A 15,919-nucleotide genomic window follows, 5' to 3' on the forward strand; every position below is an offset into this window, starting at 1 on the left:
TTTTTGGATTTTTTTAGAGACAAGGTCTCATTCTGTTGCCCAGGCTGGAGTGCGGTGGTATGATCATATCTCACTGCAGCCTCAAACTCCTGGACTCAACTGATCCTCCTCCCTCGGCCTCCTGAGTAGCTGGGACTACAGGTGTGCACCACCATGCCTGGCTAATTTTTTAAACTTTTTGTAGAGATGGGGTCTCACTATGTTGCGTAGGCTGGTCTTGAACTCCTGGCCCCAAGGCATCCTCCCATCTCGGCCTTCCGAGTAGTGGGATTACAGGCATGAGCCACCACACCCAGCAAGTTCAGTGGTTTTAAAATTCGTTTTTAGGTAGTTGAACAAACTCTTATGTGGAAGTCTAAGACCCAGAACACAAAGTGAGAGCTGCTCGGATCACGGCAGCGCTGGGGAGCAGCCCTCATGCCAGTTGCTGTGTGTGCTGTGTATCTGGCCCTCCCTCCTGGGCTGGAAGGCTCTGGCATCGCTCCCCACGGCCTGGTTAGCCAGCCTCGCTGTGGGCATGTCCTGCCGCCAGGCGTGGCATCGCCCTCGAGGCCAGCCAGGCTGGCTTTCCGGGAGTTCTCGCTGAGCAGAGGTTGGCCCCCTCAGACTCTCTGGGGTTGGTGTGGACAGGCCCTGGGAGACAGTGGGCTGAGCCAGTGCAGAAGAGGAGGTGACTGCGTAGAAGGTCCGGCCACATGTGTGCTCAGGTTGTGGCCCAGTGGGCTAGGGCTGCCGTGACAAAGTACGCAGACTGGGCCTCCAACAACAGAGATTCATCTTCTCACAGTTCTGCAGTCTGAGATCAAGGTGTGGGCAGGGTTGGTTGCTCCTGAGGCCTTTCTCCGCAGCTTGTAGACGGCCACCTTCTCCCTGTATCCTCACGTTGTCTTTCCTCTGAACCTGTGTGGAAATTTCTTCTTATAACGCCACCAGTCATAATGGATTAGGACCCACTCGTAAGGCCTCATGTCAAGTTAATTTTCTCTTTAAAGACTCTATATCCAAATAAGGTCACATTCTGAGGTACTGGGGGTTAGGATTTCAACATATTAATTTCAGGGGCACACCAGTCAGCCCACAGCAGTGCTTCTGAGGGCTGCTCAGATCTCAGGAAGTAGAGGCCCAGCACAGACCCAGTTCTGGGTTTCAGAGCCAGCTGCAAATGCCCAGCCCCTTTCCTGGAGGCTCTCTCCGTCCCTCAGGGCTCCCTTTGCCCACCCGAGTCACTCCGCCTTCAGCTCAGACTCACGTGTCTCCTCCTCAGCGAGGCTCCCTGGGCTCTGCCTCCACCTCATGCATCTTTCTGAGCTCATGGGCCTCCTTATTCTTACCTTTTCAATGGCTGCTGGTGTGGGGATGTCACTTTCCTCCTGTTGAACACCCCAACACCTACCCCCAGAGGTGGCCTAGAACATCTTAGGGTGCTCAGTGCATGTGGAGAGAGAGGGGCACATGGGAGCCAAGTCCCCATTGGTGGGCTGGCATCACCAGGCCGGGTCCAGAGAGCCAGGCCAGGCGGGAAAGAAGGGCCATGTGCACAAAGAGTTAGCATCTGGGGTTTGCGTCAGCTAGAGGGCAGATGTGGGAAGTGGAGTCTTGCTGGAGACCACAGTCAGTATTTGGGGTCCTGAGCAAGGTTCCTAGCAGTGGGCTTGGCTGGAGCATGCGCAGGGACTCAGGCCAGGGTTGAGCATGGATTCGTCACCAGCTGGGCAGCACATCATGTTTCTGCACCTCTGCTTCCACATGTGTAAAATGGAGAGCAGCATCTCAAAATATTTTTTTGAGGAATAATTGAGGAGTTCTTTGTACATTTAAGACTCAGAGCTCAACACACAGTAGCTGCCACTTTTGTGGATGGAATGCTGGTGTGGGTGCAGGTGGGCAAGGCCCCCAGGAGACGGGAGGGTATAGCTTGCAGTTAGGTCAGGGACAAGTTGCCCTCTGTCCCAGCTCACAGCACCATCATCAATGCAGGCATGTGGGTGTATTAGGGCTCTCCAGAGACACAGAACCAACAGGATGTGTGTGTGTGTGTGTGTGTGTGCGCGCGCGTGCGCACGTACTTATATAGAGAGAAAGAGGGGGTGTGTATGTATACTTAAGAGAGAGAAAGAGATTTATTATAAGGAATTGACTCACACAGTTATGGAGACTGACACATCCCAAGGTTGGCAGGGTGAGTCAGCAAGCTGGAGACCCAGGAGAGCTGAAAGTGTGGGTCTAGTCCAAGTCCAAAGACCTGAGAACCAGGAGAGGCGAAGGTGTAGTTCTAGTGTAAAAGCCGGTAGGCTTGAGACCCAGGAAGAACAGTGTTTCAGCTTGAGTCCAAAGGGAGGAGAAAGCCAGTGTCCCAGATTGAACACCGCCAGGCAGGAGGAATTCCTTCTTACTCAGCCTTTCTGTTCTACTAGGCTTTCAACAGAATGGACAAGGCCCACCGACACTGGGAAGGGCCATCTGCTTTACTCAGTGTACCAATTCAACATCACTCCTATCGAGAAACACCCTCACAGATACACCCAGAATAACCAAATGTCTGGGCACCCCATAGCCCAGTCACTGTGATACATGAAATGAAACACCACGATGGGGAAGGGCTGATGGGTGCATGCTCCTCTCCATGGAGGCCTTGGCCTTGTGCTGGGTTCCGTGGAGGGGGTACCGCAGGGACTGGGCTAGCTAGGGTGGCTAGCTGCTGTCCTCTGTCTGGACCACAGAAGGGAGGAAAGGGCCTCTTTCTGTAGCTTCCTTGACTGTGCAAGTCAGGCCACCAGTGGTAAGATGGCCCCAGTCCTCCAAGGCAGGCCAGTGGGAACCATACCACCAGCTGGGCTGCAGTGAATTGGCCTAGGTGAAAAAGATCCACACCAGTGACAAGGGTTTGTTTCCAGATCTGTAGAAAAGTGAGGTCAGCTTCTGGGGGGAGGTGGGCCCTGCAGGCAGGGCAGCGGCTGCAGCTTCAGCTCTGGACCACATGCTGCCTGGGGCATTGGGCTGCCTTCCCCTCTCCCACTGCCAGGTAGCTGTTCCCTGCCATCACAGCCCCCACCCCCAACTGCTTGCTGCTCGGGTGGAAGGGAAAGTGTCAGCTCCAGACTCTGCTTGTGGTCACATTGCAAGACTAACTCCAAAAAGAATTAGCCAGTGTTTGCAAAGTTGAGTCTTTTGTATTTCAGAAAGAGTGGGGTTGACCCTTTTTAGATAAATCTTACCCACAAGATTTTGTTAAGCCTCTCTTAAGGGAAGAATCTTCCAATTGGAGGTATTGTTAGTCAACAAATGTAAGTAAACTATGCTCCCTTGAGTCAGAGCATTTCTTTAATATGCTGTATATAATTAGAACCTTTGTAAGGGTTTTTGTACATTGTACAGTGCAATACAAAGAATAATAACAGACATTTGTTAAATGCTCACAATGCGCCCACAGACCCTGTGCGGTGTGCCTCATATGCACGATCTCATTTCATCCTTGGAATAATCCTGTGGGGTAGGTACTATTACTGTCCCCATTTTCCAGCTGTGGAATTGTGACTCAGGGAGATGCTCTGACCTGCAGTACAGACCCTGAGTTGGCCCAGACACATCCTAACTCTGTAAAGCCCATGCCTTTCACCCTGTGATGGCACCTCCAGTTTACACTCAGCAGCCACAGGAAGAAAGCTTCTGCTGCAGTCCGAGGGCCCCAACTAGGTCTGCACAGTCCCCGCAATTTTGCAAAGGCTTTGTCCTCCTCACACTATTTAAAAGTATCAATCCAGGCCAGGTGTGGTGGTTCACACCTGTAATCCCATCACTTTGGGAGGCCGAGGCAGGAGGATCGCTTGAGCCCAGGAGTTTGAGACCAGCCTGAGCAACATAGTGGACCTCATCTCTACAAAAAAAAAAAAAAAAAAATTTTTTTTTTTTTTAATTAGCCAGGCATGGTGGTGCACACCTGCAGTCACAGCTACTCAGGAGGCTGAAGTGGGAGGATCACTTGAGCCTGAGAGTTCGAGGTTGCACTGAGCTGTGATTGTGCCACTGTACTCCAGCCTGGGTGACTGAGCAAGACCCTGTGTCTAAAAGATAAAAAATAAAAACATGAATCCAGCAGCCCCTGACTGCCCAGAAATAATCCACTCCACACTGATGCATTGCTGAGAAAGCAGTGTCTGATGCGGTTTTGTTTCTTTCTAATGCTTGAGACATGCCAGCATTTGAAAAAAAGAGCTTCTCAGAAAGATGTCCACCCCCATCCCCAACTGCCTGGTTGTCCCTCGGGCTGAGGGGGGAGAGCCTGCTGTCAAGGGCCCTGGCTGGGGAGCTGTCCCCGCCCACCAGCTTTACCAGCTGCAAGGAGCATGTGGCTTGCCCACCATTACCTTTTCCTTAGATGGGGTTTTCCAGAAGGAGCAGAATGAAAAAGGAAAAGATTTAGTTTCTGAATAAAAAGGGGCAGTTGTTGGCAACCAGGTTTCGGTGGCCTCGGAAGGAATGACTGAAAAAGTGACAAGCCACATTGCCATCCAGCTTGGTAATGGAAGAGATCTCGGTACAGAGAACCAGCAGCCTACTTTTAGCTCTAATTAAAACGAAAGTGCTCGCAGAGTTGCTGGCAACTTTATGGGTTCAGAAATAATTTAGAGTTTCATCACACTAATCCGAAGTGAAGACGTGCTACAGCACATTCCTTATGGCCTTGTTACTATCTGTAGCTCTGGGAGTTACAGCTGAAAGTTCAGTTCAGTTGAAGCTGGAAAAAAGGTTCGAGTGAGGAAGGAAAAGTAACCTCCTGAGACTAGCATCTCACCTATGCCACCTCCACCTGGAAGGACCATGTCAGCAGAGGAAAAGTGACCACTGCATTTGCACAGTGGGATTAGACAGCTTGTAGTTCCTCAAAAGATCTGCAGTCAGGTCTCTTTTTCTAAAGGTGTCAAATGCAACAGGGAACCTGCCCCAGCACATGGGGGCTTACTTGTTTTAACCTCTCAGAGGCCTGTTCATTTCCAGCTGAGTCGTGTGTTTAGCAGTGAGGGGACTTCTTAGTGATGTTCCTGGAGAATGTGACTGTTCAAAAACCACTCTCCATGGAGCATGTGATTGAGTCCTTTTGTTATTTGGGTGAAAATCTAGGTCAACAGCAGAGTCCTGCCTTGCCTCGTCAGCTGGTATTTATGCATGTCTGCTGTGGTCCTGCTCCCGAAGAGGAACACACAGGGTTTTAAGTGTGGTGAATCCTGGGTCAGACATAAAGAAGGAAGGCCTTCTAAGGACCTTGAAATGACCCTCAAAAGGTGTCAGGGAGAATGACAATTTTCTTCGTACTCTATCTGTCCGTCTGTCTGTCCATCCATGCATCCAGCATCCAGAGCAGGTCTCCTATATTTTAATGAAGGGAACCTGGTTGTTATTCCCTCAAATCTAGAAATTACTTTTGGATGAGTGTAGAGAGCACTGAATGGCTAAAAAGAAAGGATTCACAGCTGTGTGCTGGCCTGCCTGCCTTATCAGAAACTAGCATATCATAGCCAGATTGGATATGTACAGAGGAAGACATCAAGTTTAGCAGGCTGGGAGTCCCTGCCTCACAACCCAGCTTAGTGCAGATTAGAGGATGCATCCTTCTGTGACCTCTCAGCATCCTGGACACTTGGTTCTTTTCTGTTTCTTAAACACGCCTTGAGTGTACCTGCAAACGCTGTTCCTTGTGTAGCGCAACTGGAATCCTACCTTGTGGTTGGTGCAGCTCATCCTTTTCTGAATAGCATTAACACATTGACTGCCACACTAGGAAAAAAATTCTCCCTGGGACCACAGTGTTTTATTATGAAAATAGAATAAAAACTTCAAAAACAAAATGATCCTTTCTAATTAAATGAAAAAATTGTTGCATCATCAATAAAATATAATATAAAAACTTGAAAATTAGTAATGTAAAAAGTAATGTGAAAACTTGAAAAATAGTTCATAAGGGTAAAGTGTTTTTCTTGACTTGTCAGGCTTAAGTGTAATTTAAAGGTAAACAAATAGAACAAAATTTATTGACTTCTATCATTTAATTCACATTTTTAGAATTGTCAATAGGTAAAGAGATATGTGAGTTATATATGCTTCATGAGGCCCCTGGGCTCAAAACTGGTGTCAGTTAAATACAACTTCATGACAGTTAATGTGTTAACATTGAATTTACAATGTTCTAGTTATTACTAATAGCATTAACTTTTCAAGGGCCTCAGAAAGATGTCAACAATATATCTTCAAGTTGATTCTCTTGGTACCCCCATCCCCGATGTGGCTGAGATGCAAGAGGCCCAGCATCTTCCAAGAACAGCTCCCTTCCCCCCAAGTCCTCCCCAGTGTTGAAAGTCAGAGAATGAGGCAATATGGTAACTGGAATTTTGCCTCAATATAGACCTTTTAATGTCCAGTTGTCATTGTAGACAAAATGGCTTGACCTTGAGCTTACATCCTAGAAGCATTAACACTTTTACCATTTCTCTACTTTTATAGCTAATAAATAAAATGTACAACTCAGAGAAGGCTGCCTTTGTTAAATAAATTGCAAACCAGTCCCATTTGATCAAAATTCTATTGAAAAGCAGAAGCCTTACGGGGACAGTGAGTGAGGTTTGTTCCAGTGAGGAGCCAGGACAGCTGCAGCCGTGGCTCCTGCACACAGGGCTGCTGACGCAGATCCCCACCCAAGGTCCGAAGGGGTTTGCCATTTGGTGGCTCGTATTCAGACTTATTCAGTAATCCAAAAAGGAAGGATGATTTGGACCTTGAACAGCAGGCTGTGACTTCTGATTTGCACTTTCCCACTACACAGATGCTACCCCAAGAAACTACCTGGTCCAACTCAGTGGATTCTATACATTTCTTATCATCTTTTTAAACTTCTCTCTTAAAATCAACTTCATTAAAATGGATTTTACAAAATGGGTTTTACCAGATCACCTTCCCCACTCTCGGGTTTTCAGTCAAACCATCTATTACCTGATTCGATTCTGAATACAGTATGTGTATCTATAACCATTAAGCGATTGCCTTATGGTCAACCTCCTGGTGGTCATAAACTCCAAGGGCTTTTAACCTCATGTCTACAGTCATGGAAAGTTGATACTGTTACATTTTCTCCCCAAGAGTGGTCATGGGAAATAAGTGGCCTTTTGTCACTTTAGATTTTCATGAAACGTTGGGGAAGGTAAGTGGTATTTAAGTGGCTTGCCATTGATCAAAAGTTTTTTCCCCCTCTTTTTTTAGGTTGCATCTGATGCCAGAAGGCAAACACAACCTGCATTTGCGTTTTGCAGATGAATTCAACAAGTTAGCAGAAGACTTCCTACAATAAATATGTCTCTGAGAACATTTGATTCTTGGTGGCTCTTTAGCATGGGGCTTGATCATGTAGCTGCCATTTATTCCAAAGCCTTTGAAACCTCTGCTGAGGCTCACAGCAGGTCCCCGCCTTCTCTGGCTTCCTACCTCTCTCTACTGTCTGACCTAATCAAAAACAGGAACAATGACAAATCGAAAATAGCCTTTAGCTTCAATAGCTACAAAAATTAAATCTGATTTTTTAACATTAAGTTGTGGATGTCTGCCATTGTTTTAAAAAGTAAATTCCTGTCACAATTTACATTCAGATGAATTTTAGGTGGAATATTTGTACATGTCTGCAATTTTAGGACATCTAGAATTTATACTGTACCTTTTATCTGAGAGGTCCAAGCTTCACTTGTTTATTTGTATTTATCCCACTCTTCAAAGAAAAGTAGAAAAACCAAATTCTTGCCTAAGGTTGATTCTACAGATTCATAGGGTACCTGAACAACCACAGTAGGTTTGCTGTATCCTCAAACCACTTTTTATGCCTTGATCACTTTTGAGAGATTACTTTAATACTTTGTGCCAGAGAAGATGAAAAAAATATGTATTTTCATCTTTCTGTACTAAAAGTGCAGGAATACTTGTAATTAAAAGTACTGAAGCATAAATCCTATATTGCTATTAATATTAAACATTGAAACTGTATACTTAAGCAGTATTTAGTGAAAGAATAAAAATTACTTGGGTGAGAATAGAGACCACAAGGTTTTATACACATGCTTTTTTATTAGTATAGATATCTTAACAGACAATACTGTAATTTTTAGAGGAGTTCCACATTATTACATCAACAGTGTGAATTTCCGACAGAGGCAAAACTGAGCACCATAGTATACAAATAGAAAGACCATGCTTGGGGGACAACAGAAGTTCACTAAGGATGCACGACTGATTTGACAAGTTCTTAAGCCTCGTCCTCACCCTCCTCCTCCTCGAACTCCCCCTGTTCGTCGGCCGTGGCGTCCTGGTACTGCTGGTACTCGGACACCAGGTCGTTCATGTTGCTCTCGGCCTCGGTGAACTCCATCTCGTCCATGCCCTCGCCCGTGTACCAGTGCAGGAAGGCCTTGCGCCGGAACATGGCCGTGAACTGCTCCGAGATGCGCTTGAACAGCTCCTGGATGGCCGTGCTGTTGCCGATGAAGGTGGCCGACATCTTCAGGCCGCGGGGCGGGATGTCGCACACGGCCGTCTTCACGTTGTTGGGGATCCACTCCACGAAGTAGCTGCTGTTCTTGTTCTGCACGTTGAGCATCTGCTCGTCCACCTCCTTCATGGACATGCGGCCGCGGAAGATGGCAGCCACCGTCAGGTAGCGGCCGTGGCGCGGGTCGCAGGCGGCCATCATGTTCTTGGAGTCGAACATCTGCTGCGTGAGCTCGGGCACCGTGAGCGCGCGGTACTGCTGGCTGCCGCGGCTGGTCAGCGGCGCGAAGCCCGGCATGAAGAAGTGCAGGCGCGGGAAGGGCACCATGTTCACGGCCAGCTTGCGCAGGTCTGCGTTCAGCTGGCCCGGGAAGCGCAGGCAGGTGGTGACCCCGCTCATGGTGGCCGACACCAGGTGGTTGAGGTCGCCGTACGTGGGGGTGGTCAGCTTCAGGGTGCGGAAGCAGATGTCATACAGGGCCTCGTTGTCAATGGAGTAGGTTTCATCCGTGTTTTCCACCAGCTGGTGCACGGACAGGGTGGCGTTGTAGGGCTCGACCACCGTGTCCGACACCTTGGGCGAGGGCATGACGCTGAAGGTGTTCATGATGCGGTCTGGGTACTCCTCGCGGATCTTGCTGATGAGCAGGGTGCCCATCCCGGACCCCGTGCCGCCCCCCAGCGAGTGGGTCAGCTGGAAGCCCTGGAGACAGTCACAGCTCTCCGACTCCTTCCTCACCACGTCCAGGACCGAGTCTACCAGCTCGGCTCCCTCTGTGTAGTGGCCCTTTGCCCAGTTATTGCCGGCTCCACTCTGGCCTGCCAGAGGGAAAGAGACTGTTAGACACAGAAACACAAGGAGTTTCAAATTCTCTCATTTTGACTGTGGAGGAAACGGTAGGACTAGTCCTAGAGTGGCAGATTCTTCTCTTGTATGCATCCTTGTTATTTATCTAAAAATTTTTCTATATATCAGTGACCCTCAAAAACACAAGACATCGTAATAAAATAAAAATAATTTAGTTCCTATGAGGCCATTAAGTGAGGAAGAAGATGGGGCTAAAAACCTAATGGGCATTAAAATACATGTATTTTAAACACTGACATCCTATAAACACTCAATTTGGGTACAGATAGCCAGGATGGGATCAGCAGAAAAAACGGCCCGAAGCACCTGTCCACACCTCTGGTCCCACCCTGGGCTTTGGCCTTGGGCTCCTTGAAGCGACTCCTTGTTGCTGCCCTGGTCCTTTTAAATCGCCCACAGCCTATTAAGGCTGCTTGAAGCTTCTCTTGCTCTTTCTTCTTTCCCTTCAGAGCTGCTCTGTACGGGGAGGGCTGCAGCAGCCCTGTCCAGGCTGACATTGATCGCTGAGCTGTCCAGAGGGCGGCCAGAGCCAGGACCATCGTGGACTGGGTGGGTCAGGCCAGGACTCGGGGCTGCCTGTGGGCAGCCTCACCTGGGCACTGAACACTAGGAACTGTGGCTTGCACAGCTGTTGGGAAGGAGGTGAGTCATCGGGCCAGTTCCCGCTGATGGTGACTACATACCGAACACGAAGTTGTCCGGCCTGAAGATCTGGCCGAATGGTCCGGACCTGACCGAGTCCATCGTGCCCGGCTCCAGGTCCACCAGGATGGCCCGGGGAACGTATTTGTTACCTGCAGGGAAGAAGAGCCCACTTAGACCTGCGGTTGGCAGAGGACCCTTGGGCAGGGCTGTGCCCTCTGTGGCTCTCACAGCAGAATTCTTTAGAGAAAATGCCAGCATCTGAGACAAAAGGAGAACAGGGGAGGTTTTCTGCCTGTAAGAAAAGGGAGATTCTGAGCATGCTCAGCCACGGGCAGCAGGCAGGAGTCCGAAGGAGCCATAGAGTGTATTTTCTAGCAGTTGACATTTTAAATGAATATGCAAGAAGCATGTCTTTGTCATTTGCATGTTCCTAGGACATTTTGCCTGCCACGGTATGGAAAGCAAGGTCGACTGGCCGAGCACATCCCAACACTCACCAGCAGCCTCATTGTAGTACACGTTGATTCTCTCCAGCTGCAAGTCACTGTCTCCATGGTAACTGCCTGTGGGGTCGATCCCATGCTCATCGCTGATGACCTCCCAAAACTGAAATGAAACAATCACATCATGCTGTCTGTGGCATCCTAAATGTCACCAAGGATGGCCTTGTCTTCCTCCCATGTCCTTGGAACAGCAGCCATTGCCGTCAGACAGTTTCTGCACAGCCTCTATTTCCTGCAGCAGCAGCTACTGCTGGGGGCTTGGAGATCTGCAGAGCGTCAGCCACGTTATGGCGACAGACTGGAAAGCTGGGAGGACACAGGAGGGGGAGGGGGCACAGCAGATGCCCTTCTAGGGGCAGGGGCTGCAGTGGGGAGGGTCTGCCACCTAGGCAGGGCTGAGTGTGGCTACATCCCTGCTGATGGATGGGTCCCGGCAGGACTGAGGACAGGTGGACCCCACCCAGCGGCTGCCTCCAGGGATCAGTGTTTCCTGCAGAGACCCCACGAAGCCCTCCAGCAGCACAGATCTATGCCACTGACCACAGCAGGGAAGGGCCGGGGAAGGGCAGACTGGAGCCTGGTGCCTGGGTGGCAGTGGAAGGAGCTGGCCCTCATGAGGGCGCTGACTCCATTGTGAGTTTGCAGCAGGAGAGGGGGCAGGGAGGTTGGGGTGGGCAATATGGCGGTTGTGAAAGAGACCCTGTCCTTGCACAGGTGCCCGCCCACATGCACGCACCAGGCCTGCTGCTGCCTGGCCACTGTGGTCGGTAATTACAGCCCCCACCCAGTGCAGTCACCTGCCGCCTGGCAGGCGGGAGACGAGAGCATCACGTTATATGTCATCACGTCTAGACGGTGCCGGTGCAAGGGAACTGATCTAACATCCTTGTGTGTGAGACCCAAAGGGAAGCCTCTATAACATCTGTCATTCCAGTGACACTGCATTTTTTTCATCCAAACGACATACAAAAATAGTCAAATTTCACATGAGGCTGCTGGATAAATATGACCGTAGCCCCGATCCAAGTTTCGGAGACTAATACACCCAGGGGAATGCTAACCGCAGCCCGCAAAAGGGTTGAGTCCGAAGGAAATTTAAAAGGCCTTGATTAAAGGCACAGACAGCTGCGTCGCCGCGGGCATCCTAGCAGGTTGAGCAGTTTCCTGGGCCCCGCCCGGCGGCCTCGCCGCAGAATGTGCCACACGGGCAGCCTGGGGCCACCGCAGCCTACCCCCCCCCCAGCCCCGGCCCCAGCAGCACCCTCGGCGCCCCCCGCACCCGGGCCTGCGGACCGCCCCGCGCGCGCCCACCTTGGCGCCGATCTGGTTGCCGCACTGGCCCGCCTGGATGTGCACGATCTCGCGCATGGTGCCGGCTGCGGAGCGGGTGGAGGCGCTGGCCCTCGGAGCAGTGCGCGCGGAAGCGACCGGCGAGTTCGGTGGCGGAGCGACGGGCAGCTCCCCGCACCCGCCCGCTCTGCCTTTAATGCCCGGGACCCGCCCGGCCCACGGTGACGTCATGGGGCGGGCTGAGGCGCGGGGGCGGCCGGCGGGGACTGCGGCACCGCGAGGGGGAGCTGGGGCGTGGTGCGGGGCTGGGGGCGTCCAGGCCCGTGGCCGCAGCGGCCAGGTCCCGGTGGGCGCCTGGCCCCGTCATTCGGCGGCCAAAAGCGGCGTCCAGCCCTCGGGCCCAGCCGGCCGGCCCTCCCCGGTCCGTGGGCGCGGCCGCACCAGCCCGGGGCCTTCCAGTCGCGCCGCAGTCCCTACCCGCCCCTGCCCGCCCTGGGCCTCGAAAGCGGCTACAGAGCCGGCCCGGACGCAGGGAGTGGGGCCGCCCCCAGCAGTGTCTTCGCCTGCGGGCCGGGGAGAGGAGGCATCGGGGACCCTTTGGAGCAGGGAGCCCGGAACTGAGGGCGCATTTTCCGTGGGGTGTCCAGGGTTTCCTGCATGCCGGGCAGGGTCCTGCATCCGGGCCCCACTCTGTCTGTTTCGAGTGGGAAATCTTGGCGAGCGTAAACGCCGGCGCGAGCGCAGCGCGGGGGCCGGGGGCCGGGGTAGCTGATGGGCAGCTGCCTTCAAAGAAACCGAGGACAGCGGGGTGGGCGGCTTTTCACCTCTCTATGGAAGGAAGATGGTCGGCTTGGGAGACCCTAGGAAAAGTGCTCGGTGCTGGATTGGTCGCGTGCATGCTTTGGGCTCTGGAGTGCTAGTAAAGGTCTCTTAAATGCGGAAAATTCTGCGTGTGTGTGTGTCAGAGACCGGGTGGAGGGAGGGAGAGGGAGAAGCAGAGGGAAGGCGAGGATGTGTCGCTGTATCAGCGCCTTGCCTACCTTAGGTCACCGAGTCCTCACAGAGCCTTACAGAGCTGCGCTGCCTGGTTCCACAGCCACTAGCCACATGTGGCTATTGAGCCCTTAAGTTGACATGTGCTGTAAATGTAAAATACACACCGGATTTCACGGGCTCAGTATGTTAAAATAACGTAAAATATTCCATTACTAATTTTTAAATATTGATGACCTGTCAAAATAATGTTTTAGATACATTGTGTTAAATAGCATATTTTTTAAAATTAATTTCACTTGTTTTTTTTTTTTACTTTTAAAAATGTAACTACTAGAAATGTAAAATTACATACATGGTTCACCTTTGCTGCTCACAGTATGCCTGTTTGTATTGAGGAGCCCTGGACTCCAGTAAGCGTCATTACTACCCCAGTTTCACAGCTACAAAGCAAGGATGAAAGCCCTGACCAGCCACGAAGCTGCAAGTGAAGGAAGCTAGATTCTTTGTACAGGGGAAAGCCAAGTGAGTTTTAAAGGCTTGGGGAGGATGCGGTAAGGACCAGCCTTAATCACTGGCAAAGATGACCCTACGTGGTGGGCTAGGTAACAGGGGCCTGGGCACGTCCTTTGTTTCCCAGCACATTCCAACTGTAAAATGATGATAATTATAGGTGCCCCAGAGCTGACTTTGTGAGTAGGAAATGAAAAGCTACATATGAAAGGGGGTTGAGTTTATGGAGCAAAAATGCCTCCGTAAAACCCAAGGTGATGCTGTCATTAGAAATATGAATCCCACTCACCGTGTTAATAGTTGTTCTGTATCAGAGGTGGAAACTAGAAGCCATCGGTGAGTAGCTTCTGGGGCCCAGTCGTGTCTGCATCAGCCCAGCTTTAGGAAGCCAGTTCTTCCCTGTCCTCCTGGCATCCGGGCCAGCAGGTGCCTGGTGCCTCCTCTCAGTGTGGGGATGGATTTCCTAGAATTTCTCCTCCTCTTTCCCCTCTACATGATGCTCCCTCCACACACAGCCCATCCCACTGGTGCTATTCCCGGGTACCCAGGGCTTGGCCTCCACCTTCCCCCACCCCCACCTCAACTCCCACATCTTGGCTCTTCACAGCCAGCTGGAGCCTTCCAGAAACTCCGCAGAGAATGGCCCTTCTCCAGGTAACATCACTGATTACACAGTTCCACAAAGATTTTCTGGAGATAACTGCTTCTTGGCCTTTGTGTTCTAATTCAAGGTGGAAATTTTAGGCCTTGTAGGAGCAAAGGATGAGACCTAGAAGGGACTATACTGGGGACATGGGGATGGCCCCGTGGAGTGTGCCCACACTGCTCTGTCCTGGCTCAGCCCTTCAGCAAGTCCTCTAACGTCCCTGAGCCTCTGCTACCACATCTGAAAAATGGAAGCTGCTTTTTGTTATGTTGTGAAGATGAGAGGTGCTGTCTGTGAACTGGCATTTAGTGAACATGCAGTAAATAAAGAAATGACAGCGTTTATTAGTGCAGGCCCAGGCACCTGAGGACTGTCTGCTCCGTGGCTTTCTGGAAGCGAAAGCTCTTCCTGAGGTGGCCGCCTCCTGCCTCCTGCCTCCCCGCTCCCGGCACAGGCCCCCAGCCTGCCTGCTCTGGCCCGCTCCTCCCCCAGCGCCGCCCGGCGGCTGTTAGTACCTGATGGGAGGAACAGAAAGGAGCCTGCACATTTCTAAATAACGCCTGCCCTGCCCAAGGTGACTCATCTGAGGGCTGTGAGTTCCTGCTCTCCTCCCCCAGTGTAGACATCCCAAACCCGCCACGCTGTCACAAAGCGACGCTATTTTGTACAGCACTGATGCAGACAATAACAGGAGGAAATGGAACCAACTAATCCTCTCCTCCCCAAAGCTTCTGAAGAGCTTTGGGGAAAAAGTTCACTTCCCCTCTACTCCCTCCCTTTATCTATTTTTGTGTCTAAAAAGGAGCAGCTCCTCTCACTGTTGGCCCTGTTGGACAGAGCGATGGGGAAAGGGACCGACAGCCTCCAGCCATGGGTTGCTTCCTGCTCTAGACGTGGTGTCACCACCGTGTTTGAGCTCTGCCACCCCTACCCTGAAGGCATGGTTGGGTGATGACGACAAAATTCAGACTAGAGAGTGTGTTCCCGTTGGAAGGCTTAGCCCTGCCTGTCTTTTCCAAAAGGACTCAGGAGCTTACCCTTCTGTCTGTCTGTCCTGCCCCGCTCCTGCCTTCAGCGGGCCCAAAAGGAAGGGTTCTGGTGAGAATGTTCTAGTGAAAAGTGCCCTGTGAATATGTGGCGTTGTGATACTATTACTGTTAATTGATGCCATCTCTAAAGGTGACAGATATGATCGAGTTGAAATAAATTTAGTCAGTCCCAGTAACAAGGTCCTGGAATTTTTATACCAGTTTCCTCTGCAGAATAATGAAAATCATCCCAGCAATAAAATTGTCTCAATTTTTATGGGACAATCTCGAATCTTATTTGTTTGTGCCTTCAGAACAGGCTCAGGGAACTAGGCACCCCCAACATCTCTTTCCCGTGAAACTCATTTAGTACTACTTTTTAATGGAAGAATCTCTTTAGGAGAAGAGAGGATTTTGTCTGAAGCATTTAAGGTGCTTCTTTTTTTTTAGAGTGCTTACCTACAGTATAACAGTCTGAACTCCAATTTACTTCTAAAATATCAGTCCCACCAAAGTTTACAAGTTTTCCCAACAGATGAGAATAATAATTTAAAGTAAATATATGGTAATGGTTTTCAGCCACTTTCTGGAATGTGTCATACCCCAGAATGTACCATTTTTACTACAGCTGTCAATCTGGGCCTTTCAAAACTGAAGATACCATTCCTGGTCAGATGTCAAATTCTCATTAAGCTCTTTCCCCCAAATATATAGAAATGTATATATGCATACAATATACACATGAATAACATGCATATTTTATATATATTTTGTGCATATGCATATTATATTCATTTATTTTTTATTTTTTTGGAGACAGAGTCTCACTCTGTTGCCCCAGCTACAGTGCCGTGGTGTCAGCCTAGCTCACAGCAACCTCCAACTCCTGGGCTTAAGCGATCCTACTGCCTCA

General features: G+C 50.4%; 2 protein-coding genes across 4 annotated transcripts in view; one reads left to right on the forward strand and one right to left on the reverse strand.

The window, feature by feature from the left end:
* BPHL (biphenyl hydrolase like) overlaps positions 1-7,574 on the forward strand; it is a 32,830-nt gene extending 25,256 nt beyond the window's left edge. For 2 of the 3 annotated variants that reach the window (XM_045551593.1, XM_045551595.1), the window contains one exon: positions 7,249-7,574. In XM_045551593.1, coding sequence (XP_045407549.1) covers positions 7,249-7,336 — 88 coding nt within the window. In that variant the 3' untranslated portion in view covers positions 7,337-7,574. The remainder of the gene's footprint in view (positions 1-7,248) is intronic. The other variant, XR_006735220.1, reaches the window with a different exon arrangement.
* Positions 7,575-8,080: 506 nt separating this feature from the next.
* On the reverse strand, positions 8,081-12,014 carry TUBB2A (tubulin beta 2A class IIa). The gene is made up of 4 exons (XM_045551591.1): positions 11,848-12,014; positions 10,531-10,639; positions 10,072-10,182; positions 8,081-9,339 (listed from the first exon to the last, which is right to left on the reverse strand). Exons 1-4 carry the CDS (start codon positions 11,902-11,904, stop codon positions 8,279-8,281), a joined length of 1,338 nt encoding a protein of 445 aa, XP_045407547.1. The 5' UTR covers positions 11,905-12,014; the 3' UTR covers positions 8,081-8,278.
* Between the last annotated feature and the right edge of the window lie 3,905 nt (positions 12,015-15,919).

Source organism: Lemur catta, chromosome 5 (genome assembly GCF_020740605.2).
Source record: "Lemur catta isolate mLemCat1 chromosome 5, mLemCat1.pri, whole genome shotgun sequence".
NCBI classification, from domain to species: domain Eukaryota; kingdom Metazoa; phylum Chordata; class Mammalia; order Primates; family Lemuridae; genus Lemur; species Lemur catta.